General features: G+C 37.2%; 1 protein-coding gene across 2 annotated transcripts in view; it reads left to right on the top strand.

The window, feature by feature from the left end:
- Window positions 1-12,288, top strand: part of ppat (phosphoribosyl pyrophosphate amidotransferase) — a 70,842-nt gene that overhangs the window by 45,885 nt on the left and 12,669 nt on the right. For both annotated transcript variants that reach the window (XM_039750900.1, XM_039750901.1), the window contains exons 3-5: window positions 1,315-1,521; window positions 10,244-10,356; window positions 11,448-11,593. In XM_039750900.1, coding sequence (XP_039606834.1) covers window positions 1,315-1,521; window positions 10,244-10,356; window positions 11,448-11,593 — 466 coding nt within the window. The remainder of the gene's footprint in view (window positions 1-1,314; window positions 1,522-10,243; window positions 10,357-11,447; window positions 11,594-12,288) is intronic.

Genomic DNA, 12,288 nt, shown 5'->3' with positions numbered 1-12,288 from the left:
GGGTCTGCTGGAGACTATCCCAGCCAACACAGGGCACAAGGCAGGAACAAACCCCGGGCAGGGCGCCAGCCCACCGTAGTATCAGCAACATAATTATAGTAAAATAATAAGGTTGAACAATATGAATGCTTTCTAGGCGCTCTGTAAAAAGAAGCTGGTACCAAGACAATCAAGCATTGTGTTAAAATTACAACAATAATACAATTAATTAAGGCTAGATTCTACCATCCTGGCAATCCTGACTCTTTATAGTTGTATATTTCCTATGTAAAACGTTACAGGTTTACAATTCCTTGCCACCCCTTCAAATGAAATCCAGTAGGACTAGTGCAGCTCAGATTTCTCTAGAAAAATTGGTTGGAGGATGTGTGCTGATGATCATTTTGCTTCAATTTATCTTAAACAATGCATACCGCAGTAAACATTTAAAAAGTGGATTATTTGCTTTCACAGGTATTAAGCCGGTACTCCACTATGATGGCTAAAATGTTCACCTTTAACCACTTCAGTTAATTATACTTTTTTGTAGTATCACATAATCCAGTGATCTTTAATTCTGTTTCATTCTTGGTTTCTTTTTTTCTTTTGTTAACTGTTGGAGACTCCATGTAGTTTGACCATTAAGGTACTGTATATGTTTTTATAATTGGCTACATTACTAAGTTCATGCAAGTTCTTCCCTGTACCAACAAAGGCCGACTCTTTGCTGGTGGATATTGCACTCTGTGGTAGTGTATGTTGGGGCACAAGCCAATGTTCATCCTCTAACAGCTTCAGCTGCTGTTAGAAATCAAGTGCATATGATAACATAAAACAAAGTGTGCAAGTGCTTTGTCACAGAATGATGATCATGCTTGTTTTCAGAACCCTCCAGATGTCACCTGCGTGTTAACCTTAAAGGGTTTGAAAACAATACTGCTGTGGTGCTGTTTCAGTCAAGAAAAACAATGAATATTGGGCTTTTGTCCTTGGTGCTGAATACAGAAGTTCAGATAATGCTCATATAATAACACAAGCTTTATTGTGTATATACTGTAGGCAAGCAAGGTAATGGTCTAATCTCCTATAAGTAAGATAAGGGTTACACAATAGGACTCTTGATAAATTTTTAAACTGCACTTATGCAGAGGATGGTTTCCAGTCCTCTAATCCATTTTGTGAACAAATAATATTGCATTCCTGTCAGCATAAAACTAAACATTCTGACTTGGATTAGTTGGAGACAAAGATTTTCAAGCAAGTTAAACTATGTGGAAAAAATAACTTCACATCATTACCTCCTATTTATACCTTTCTTTTTTCCTTTTTGAAAAGGGTATGGGCCTTGTTAACACGGCTTTCCAGGCTGAGGATTTGGAAAAGCTTCGGTCTGGTAACCTAGGAATCAGCCATACAAGGTATTCAACTACAGGAGTGTCTGAGCTCCAGAACTGTCAGCCATTTGTAGTTGAAACTCTACATGGAAAGATTGCAGTTGCTCACAATGGAGAACTAGTTAATTCTCAAAACCTACGTCGAAAGGTAATATTTTTTTAAATTCACTCTGGTTGCTGCTGTTTTCTGTAAAATATGCAATCAACTAGTAAACTTATCAAATTAATAAATGGTTTACATATGAGGCATTGTTATTGTCTTTTAATATTTTGCTAACTTAACCACTAGAGAATTATCATCATACAGCATTCAAGGATAAGTATTTTTCAAGTCAAAGTTATTTCTTTACAATCATGGTATGTATGAGTTTGCCTCATTAAATTGTGCTCTAAAGTGAAGCTTATTTTATAAATATTTAGCCTGCTCATGTGTTTTGTAATGGAGCTTATAGGTACCAAGATCCCATTGTAAAGAAAAGCCTTAAAACATATTAAATATATCCATTTTTCAACCCAAAATGCTATTAAGTATTGATATTACACATACATTGCAAAACAGTGATTGGTGGAAAAGTGAAAGGCAAAAAGCAAACCATTGTTGTGGGTTTTAGACATTTTAAAGGACACCAGCAGTGTACCATACTTCGCCAACTACCCAATTCATCTGCCTCTTCAGCACCCTTTCAGCCTCAGGGGCATGGATTCACCTCAAATAGTCATTGCTAAACTCTATTATTGATATTAAATGTTTATTATCAGATGTGAATTGCTGTATTTTCTAGACAACTAGCTGATAATAACCAAAAAAGGTACACAATTACTTATATTCTGTCACTGTATGGAAGCTTGTTTCTTTATTTCAAAAATATATTATCTGATGCCACTATAATGACAATACACACGTGTGTTTTGGTGACTGAAAATATTGAGCCCAGGTGTAGCATACAATCAAATGACAAGAACTGAATAAACATTATATTCATCCATCTAACCATCTTCCTAATCCACAAATCCAGGGCAGGCTCACAGGACAGCTGGAACCTATCCCAACAATTATTAAATGCAAGACAGGAACTTTCCCTAGACAGGGTGCCAATCCATTGAAGTGCATACACACATACACATATACACATGCTTGGGCCACCTTAGCTACGCCAGTTCAGCAAAGTTTAATCAGGTTCAAGTTTAGTAATGATATTTTAACATAGGCAGAGTGGTGTCTCAGAGCTGTCATTCCTGCTTCATATTGTTTGTTTATGTGTGTTCTCCCCATATTTGTACAGATTGATTGGTATCCGTGTCATTGAATTTACTCACTCAAAAGACATTGTGCTGATTTCTTTTATTACCATATCCTCAACAAGAACAACTCATCATACAGTACTTCTGAAAGCAGTATTACACATTCTACCTTTTTCATTTTATGAGGTTTTTTTTTTTTGCACATGCAAGCTATGGAAAGTGTGGCTTGGCTCTTTGGAAAATCAAAGGTGTTTATTATAAATACAATGTAAAGTAATTGGTTTAGTTCAAATACATTTTTATTTGTACAAATTACAGTGAAACTCGTATGTTCTCTTGTGTCTATGCTGCCGCATGGCATGTATCTCGCTCCATAAGCTATGTAGGTAGGGTTTGGTCTTGTATTGTCCTAACTCCACCTACAATAACCACTGCAAGCAGGTAAAAGAGCAAGAAACACATCCTTAATGGAAAAAAAAATAGTACCAAGAATCTTTGATAAAATTTATTTTTAGTTTACTTTTGTTGTCACAGGCATGCCTCAGAAACAAAGAAAGCACATTTTCTTAAATTGAAGATGTGTTGGTGTTGTCAGTGTTCCCAGAAGGAGGTATTTCATTTTTCAGGGTACCCTAGATATTATCAAGAGGAGTTGCAGAACACAGCTTGATGGCAGTTCCGGTCTGTACCGGGAACTAAGAAGGACAGCTGTGTGGGCTCTTTGCAGTCTTTGTGATTTTCGTAAAGTGTTAACCCAGTTGATCGAGCTACCCTGTGGGACATCCTAGGGCTGGGCGATATCTCGAGTTTTTAAAAAATATCGACATATTTTCATACAAGATATAGGATGAGACAATATCGTTTATATCGAGTCTATATTGCATTAAAATTATTCTCGTACAGCCGCCAATTCACCTTTCTCTTCTCCTCGTTTGTCTTTCTCATATCTTCACCTTGCCCCATCGCTTCAGGATAAGTCCTACAGGCAGTGACAGGATGGACATGGATAAATCAAAGAAAATCAACGTAGAACTTTGTTGCTGTATGCAGTTTGCTGTCGCTGTGTGTTAGAGATCTGGCAGTTGCAGCAGCTGGGCACATCAACTGGGGATTGATCAGCTGATGCCAGTACCTCACTTTCGTTTTAGATCTCGATCTCCAGAGTCACTTGCACCAAATCTTAGTCCAATAAGTCAGAGTCCAATTCAAAATAATAAAATATATGCAAAATGTCATCCACTGAGTATTTTGCTTTGCACATTCACTTCACTCTCACGTCCGATGTCGATGCCATTCTAGACGTTTACTCTATGCTACTTACACACACGCAGGGATTCGATATCAAGGCAACAAGTCTAACAGTCCTCCAAGTAAAGAGGGTCTACCTATAACGTAATGGTGAGTTTTATCGACATTTGCAATCTTTTTTGCCCTCTGCCCGCCCTAAAAGAGTTAAGTAAAAAGTTTTATAGAACCACTTACAGAGCTAAATATACCTATTGACCACAAGATAATCTATTTGAAATGTTTAGGATTATACAGCTAAAACTTACGAAATTGAAACCTTGTTACTCACATAAACTATAAGCCCTATTGGAGTGTGTGCTGCATGCGTGTGTTAGACTAAGGATGGTGACACTGAATGAGAGCCCCAGCTGAGAAGAGACAGGAAATGAAAGGGGAGTGTGCACTGTGTACAGCATGTGGCCGCACCCGTCACACAAGACATGCAATGGGTGATGCCTCGGCACCACGCAACTCCATGTGGAGCTGCATTCTAGTTTTTATGTTGGCTAGAGTGCCAATTCTGCCACCAACCCCCACGTTTTCCTTGCAAATTCGAGGACTGCTTACAGGGCCGGATGCAGGTTATCTTCATACCCAGGATGAAGCAATTGCTGTTAAGGGTCTGTCTCAAGTACCCAAAGAAGTGTTCTGGCAGTTGCGGGATTCAAGCCAGTGATCGCCATTAAATTCTTACCACCAGAGCCACCACTCCGCTTAATAAGAGAGAGGGATGCATTTTAAATTCAGAAGTGTTTGACATTGAGAAGGTCTAAAAATATACAGATTTTTCACTCATCTGCTGGTGATTTTACCAAAATGGTTTAACTAAAAGCATTTGTAAATTCCATACTGTATTGCACAACACTGTTTACACACATAGTTAAATCTTATACATCCCTACTAAACACAGATGGATATTAATTTGCCTTTGAGTGACCTGCAGCTTTACATAAAAGTGTAAGTGATTTTAAAAGTTTTTATTTTGTATATTACAGGACATGGTATGGATGATGCCCTCACCCGGGCTATTTCTCTTTGTAAGAAAGTTGTCACTTGTTCTGTTTTGTCAGTTGTTACATATTTTGTTATTTGCATAAAGCCATACATGTTTGTACAGGACTACACACAGGAAGAAACACTTTGGTAAAGAAAGAACTCTCTGCATCAGTGGAAGCCCACTTTTTAAAGAGCAAGTTAGTCTTTTGTTATTTTTGCTCTGTATCTTTTCTGTTTACATTTCCTTAATTGCACAGCTGTGAGTTTTTTGTTATGCAGGAAAATAACATTCAAGGAGTAGTATTATTTAATATATGCCGACAGTATATTTTTGAGCCATTTATCATGTACATCTACAGCTGTATGTTAATAAAAGTGCCAGTGTGACATTTGAGACATGCAGATTTGACTCAGAACTGTCTTTTTGTTATTACTTATTGGGATATATCTATACTAATAAAAGGCAAAGCCCTCACTCACTCACTCACTCACTCACTGACTCATCACTAATTCTCCAACTTCCCGTGTGGGTGGAAGGCTGAAATTTGGCAGGTTCATTCCTTACAGCTTCCTTACAAATGTTGGGCACGCGTAATGGTCATAACTGGAAGCTGTTTTTCTCCATTTACTGTAATGGAGATGAGCTTGAACGCCGTGGGGGGGAGTTTCGTGTGACATCATCACGCCTCCCACGTAATCACGCAGTACATAGAAAACCAGGAAGACCTCCAAAAAGCGCTGAAGAAAACATGCATTATATAATTGAGAAGGCAGCGAAACAATAAGAAGCGAGCGAGTGACATATACAACCATATTCATGAGTTCTGCTACTTCGGAAACAAAGCACGATGTAAACCTACACTTTAGATTAAGTTCATAGACAGGCTGCGCTGGCGTTTGTAATTTAGTGCCTGCCCATATAAGGCCGTCCGTCAGCAGCAATCCAATAGCAAACTCCCACTAAATATTCACGGGTGAAGGACTGTGCTTATGGAGAGGAAGATGAGATGGTCAGGGTGGTGTTTGACACAAACTCAGCGAAACTGCGAGAGAAAGTTTTAAGTGCCAGGACTAAGGTAACATTAAATACAGCCATGGACATAGCACGAGATGGCACCAGCACAGCTGGGAACCTTCGATGCATGTACACCGAGCGGCTCACGTGAACTGACGCAGTGCACAGATAAAAGCAACAGTTCCAAAGAGCTGAACAAAACCAATTACACAATTGAAAAGGCAGCAAAAATATGAAGCGTCTGATAAGCATATTCATAAATCCAGCTACTGCGAAACAAAGCACACGGTGGAAAAAGTCAATGTCCCGCTAAAGGAAGACAGTGTAAAAAACCCGTGCATGCAGTGTGTCAGGTCTCAGATAAAGAAGAAGACGAGCTGTTTATTGATGCAGTAAGAAACGAATCGATGAATGAAACCTGTCATCTTTACAACGATTGACAAACACGGAATGTAACTTGAACACAACACATCCTACAAATACGAACCTGATTGAAAGAAATAATGATAATCAAATCCTTGATGACAGCAACACTCAGTAACACTCACAAAACAAATACTGTATATTGACAGTCATGTTACGTTATTTTTAAAATGTTCCCTTTTCTTTTCTAGCTTTTTAACACACTACTTCTCGCTGCGATACGCTGGTATATATATATGTATATATATATCCCGATCTACATACTCGAATAATGGATACTTTATTCGCCATCAATGATTGTTTTGGTAAAGCCATACTCAGTGTATTCATTAGATGAACGGTAAAAAGTAAGAGCGAGGGAGGATGACTTATTGAGGCATGCAGGCTGTAGTGCGTCAACTCTATCTGAATTGCGCGATCACATTTGAAAAATATATCTTTTCAAGTTCTATTTAGTCCATATGTGTCAAACTCAAGGGCCACGGGCCACATCCGCCCGGCGTAATTATATCCGCCCGCGAGATCATTTTATATACTGTATTATTGTTATTAATGGCCCGGTATATGAAGCGCTGGTAACACAATAAACTACAGATCCCATAATGCAGCGCTTCAGCTGCCTTGCCAACACTTACCGCGTTAATCAAGTCTAGCTTATGATGCTGCAAGTTATTGCGAAGCTAGCTCACACGATGCTGAAGAGAAAAGTTGATTCTGAAAATAGAGCCTTTAAAACCGATGGGAGGCTGAGTATATGTTTACTGAACCCGTGTGTCTCATTTGTGGAGCTAATGTGGCTGTAATTACAGAATTTAATCTAAGACGGCACTATGAGACAAAACATCAGGGTAACCTGAATGCAATGCAGAAGATACAGAAAGCAGAATAATTAAATAAGAATCTGACACTTCAGCGGACGTTTTACCGTGCACAATCACAAAGTGATTTCAAGTGAAGCTGCTTTTATGGGAGACACAAATGCACCAGTGCACCTTGCCCCACTTTCCCTGTTGCCAAGTAATGTTAAACCAAGTCGTCACTACGGTGTTCCCAAATCGCACTTTGCTGATAAACTGAGCGCACTGAGTTTGCACGCGCTTTGGTGACTTTGAAGAACAAAAAGTCCGTCTACATGCGGCTCGAACCTTGTGCATGTTTGGTAGCACATATCTGTGTGAGAAGCTCTTCTCAGTGATAAAGACTAACAAAACAGCACACAGGAGTCACCTCACTGATGAGCACCTGCAATCCATCCTGAGAATCTCCACAACACAGAACCTCACACCAAACAGAAACGAACCTGTTGCCAAAAAGATGCCAGGCGTCCAGCTCTAAAATGACATATGAGCAAAGACAACTGAATGATTTGATTTGTTATTGCTGAAAGGAACACATTTTATTTATATTTCCAGGTTTTGTTATGCAGCATGTTCATATTTGAATTTGTATAATTTTGACAGGATATATTTTTATGGAGAGCAAAATCTTTTGGGATATTTAAAATCTAAGTTTATTTTTATATAAAATTACATAAGAGTAAAGAAATTTGAATGTTTGTTCTTTTAACATTTACTTTATTTCTAACTTGTATAATTTAGACAGGATATATTTTTATGGAGAGCAAAATATTATAAGTTGTTTAAGGTTTGAGTTGATTTATTCAGGAATAATATTCCTGTCTGTTTTTACCATTCCTACCAAAGATATTTCTGTCGACTAAATAAAAATTCCTTCTATTTAAAATTTAAATAGAACTTGAACAAATACGATAGTTCATAATATCCACGCAGACTTGCACGTAAGAGCGGGAGTTATCCGTTTTAACAAGCAGCGTATTGCACTGATAACGAAATAGCTGTGTGTGTATATATGTAGATATGTATGTATATGTATATATATGTTTATATATGTGTGTGTATGTATGTATGTGTGTATGTATATGTATGTGTATATATGTAGATATATATATATATATGTATGTATATATGTGTATATGTATAGATATGTATATATATATGTTTATGTGTGTGTAAATATATATATATATATATATATATATGACAACAACACTCATCACTCACAACAGTGACAAAACAATTACATTGACAATCATGTTACATTATTTTCAAAATGTTTCCTTTTCTTTTTATTGCTTCTTTAACACACTACTTCTCCGCTGCGAAGCGCGGGTATTTTGCTAGTATCATATATCGCCATTCGCCTAAAAAATATCGAATTTTGATTTTTGCTCCGTATCGTCCAGCCCTAGGACATCCTGAGACTTCGTGGGACCTCCCTGAAATTGCTGGATATCATGGCTCACCTGTACACTGGTATTGTGAGTGTTGTGCAGAGTGGAGGCAGAACCTCTGCATTTTTCCCAGTTGATTCTGAGGTTCGTCAGGGGTGTGTTCTTGCTCCTACTCTATTCAGTGCTTGCATGGAATAGGTATTGGGTAGGGTTGTGAGGTCCAGCAGCTATGGGGCATCTGTTTGTGAAGAAAGACTCATTGTTCTTGACTTTGCCAACAATGCCATGATCATTGCAGAGTCAGTGGAGGCTCTGAGATACTTTCTTCCACCTCAGTAGCATACCCAATTCTTCCCCTTTTCTAATGCTGAGAAACTGCTTATATTATACTCCAGCTGCTGTAGCTTCCTACTGGCAGGTGCCTCTTCTGATCTTGTATATTCTGATCTAGCATATACCCATAAACTCCTACATCACTATGCTTCTGTCCACCCACTGTGGTCCACTGGTTCTTGCAGTTTTGTTGTGCCCAGAACTAACTTATGCTGTATGGGTGACAAAGCCTTTGGCACTTTTGCAATTTGGCACAACCTTCCTAAATTAATAAGATCAGCTGACTCAGTACATTCTTTTTAAAAACAACTTATAAGTCATTTGTTCAGGAAGTAATTTAACTTGTCATGGCTGTGTGACCCTTCTTTCAGTTTGCCCTCTTTAGCCAAATAATCAGGATGGTTTGTGTTTGTATCAGAAATTGTTATTTGTCCAGGGTTTTCTTGTAATATTTGTATTTTGTGTTTTATTCTGCCTTTATTTGTCTTTTATTTTGTTTCAAAGCTTTGTGTATCTTGTATCTTTTTATTTATTATTTTGTGGAGATATTATTTTTATTCAACTTTTTATATATCCTGTTGTTCATTCTGAATTTCTGTGAAGCGCTTTAAGCATGGGAAAGGTGCTATATAAATAAAATGGTTAGTATTATTATTGTACCAGGAACTTTCATCTCTGTTCTGAAAAAAAAACTTAAGATTAAAAAAAAATAACTTGGTCATTACTATAAACAACCAGTGGTAAGCAACAAATAACATTATAATTTTTGGTTGGAGTATTCCTTTAATGTCGAAAGTACATTTAGTGAAAATGTATTGTTGTCTACTCTTTCATTACACCATCACTGTTGTTTTAAAAAAAAGAAATATCTATAGACAATTTGGATATTGTAAGATTATTGTCTTATTGTCAAGATTATTGATTATGGATATAGAAACGTAAGTGGAAAGAGTATTTTGGTGGGGTTAAGTAATGTTCAAAGTGTCCTTTCCTCCGTATAGTGGAAGAAAACAAGTCAGCACCCTGCCAATAGCTAATGCAGCATACCTCTCTCTTCAGTTTTCTGTTGGTCATCACACTGTCAAATAATGAAGTGGGGAGTTCCTTTTAAGATTATGCCAGAGAACGTAATGAGGTTGAGGTTACAGCTGCTTTTCCTTGTTAAAACACTTTTGGCCTACAGTGGAAGAAACAGATATGTTTTACTTCCATCCTATTCCACCATCTTCATTTTTTTTTTTTGATTTTGATTTGATCCCAATAAGAACAGTATTACTTTCTTTCCAAAATGTGAAATCTGTATTTTTTTTATGTATTGCACAGGTAATGCATCATGGAGTTGGTTTGTCAACAAGTTCTGACAGTGAACTCATAACTCAGCTATTAGCATTGACACCTCCATTAGAAGAAGCTGGTGCTCCAGACTGGGTAGCACGGTATGTAATTCAAATTGTTAGGTTAATATGTGAAGAGTTGTGATGCTCCTTAGTAACACAAAATTTTTAATGCAATGATTTCATGTTTATTTTTATTCATACTCAGCCAATTAAGGATTACTTTTGATATCCAGTATTGTTCATTTATTCATGCATCTGTTTTCAGACCATGCTCTATTTAATATAGGAGAAAGAGTTTATCATGAGCCAAAGGCAACAGTCAGACCTGGATAACTTGCCAAAATAAACAGAACACATCCACATTCATTCCCTTTAGGATGCAGTAGTGTTGCCAACACAATTCTGTAATTAAACAAGTTGTATCAACTACACCAACATGTCAGTGATTTTCAGCCACTTTGTCATTAAGACATACCACAATAAATATTAATGAAAGTGATGACTATTTTCATTCACAGGAGTAAAAGACATTCTCTTTTGTATGAAACTAGCTGTACTACCCATCTAAGATGGGTTGAAATCTAAGTAATCAACATAGGCTTAATTTTTTTTTTTATTTAAAATATGGGTTGTCACTTTGGTCTGGTATATTAATACACACTTGTACGCTTTCCTTCATGGTGGCCTTTTCCTCTTTGGATAGAGCCGCCCATATTCACCACTTCCTCTTGCCATTGCTCGTTGAACTTACCAATATAGTTAAAGTGTTTTGCTAAGAAAATGCGTTAGTGATTGCTACCGCATTGGCCTGATGTAGTGACTCAAGCCTAGTCATGTCGGGGCTTTGGTTTCCTGATGTGTGTGTTCATGTATAATTATTTTAATTTATTTGTTGCCCACCATGCAAAGTTATCAGTCATTAGCATTACAGCTATTAACCTCGTCACATGACCTGAGTGGGTTGAAAAAAGTCTTTACCCTACTGTTGTTGCCATTGTATAATGGCTTACAGTAGAATAGACTGATAAGAACAGTTTTCTTATTTGTAGACTATAAGTTGCTAATAGTGGAACACCAGAAAAACACACACACACATAGACAGTTGTACTTTTATAAGTAAGGTGGAAGAAACCTTTTTATTCTGTTTTTCGTTTTAAGCAAAGTTTTGTTAACTCTTTTGTTTTTTTTAGAATAAAGAAACTGATGTCTGAAACTCCTACTTCTTATTCTCTTCTTGTAATGTTCAAAGATGTAATTTATGCTGTACGAGATCCTTATGGCAACCGTCCTCTTTGTATTGGTCGTCTTGTTCCAGCCTCAAAGCTTCGCAGTGCAGGTATGTATTTAGCTGCAGTACAATTACCTGTAAACAAATGCACTTTCCAGTATATTGTTTTTGTGTTATTTCATGCTGTCTAGTTTTGTCTGTGAAATATTTAATAAATTAAGTACTGACTGCTTTATTTAGGACATCTTATATAAGAAAGTGTGTTAACTGAACTCGTGATAGGTGGTTTTCACTACAAAGAGTTACAACTGAGTTCTGCTCCCAGAAAAGCTCTTGTTGGATTATTTTTTTGCTGAAAACAACATGCGTTTGTCCACACCCATTTCGCAATTTTCAATACTTTTTTAACCTCTTAAGAGGTATAGCAGGTACAGAAAATGAGCACATCAGCAGAACATGACTCTCTGGTCTTCTTTAGTGAAGCTAAGAAATGAGTGATCTTTTTGTCTTTGCTGAAACCTTCATATTTTAAAATGACTCCAGATGACTTGCTCCTGTAAATATTCAGAGACATGATGGCAGGGAGTGATAGGCATTGAGCCAAGGTGTGATGGCTATAGTCATGGCCAAAATTATCAGCACCCCTGGAATTTTCCCAGAAAATGCACCATTTCTCCCAGAAAATTGTTGCAATTACAAATGTTTTGGTATACACATGTTTATTTCCTTTATGTGCATTGGAACAACACAAAAAAACAGAAAAAAAGCCAAATCTGACATCACACAACTCCAAAAATGGGCCA

The sequence above is a fragment of the Polypterus senegalus genome, chromosome 4, assembly GCF_016835505.1.
Source record: "Polypterus senegalus isolate Bchr_013 chromosome 4, ASM1683550v1, whole genome shotgun sequence".
NCBI classification, from domain to species: domain Eukaryota; kingdom Metazoa; phylum Chordata; class Cladistia; order Polypteriformes; family Polypteridae; genus Polypterus; species Polypterus senegalus.
This window is presented reverse-complemented; position numbering and strand designations above follow the sequence as displayed.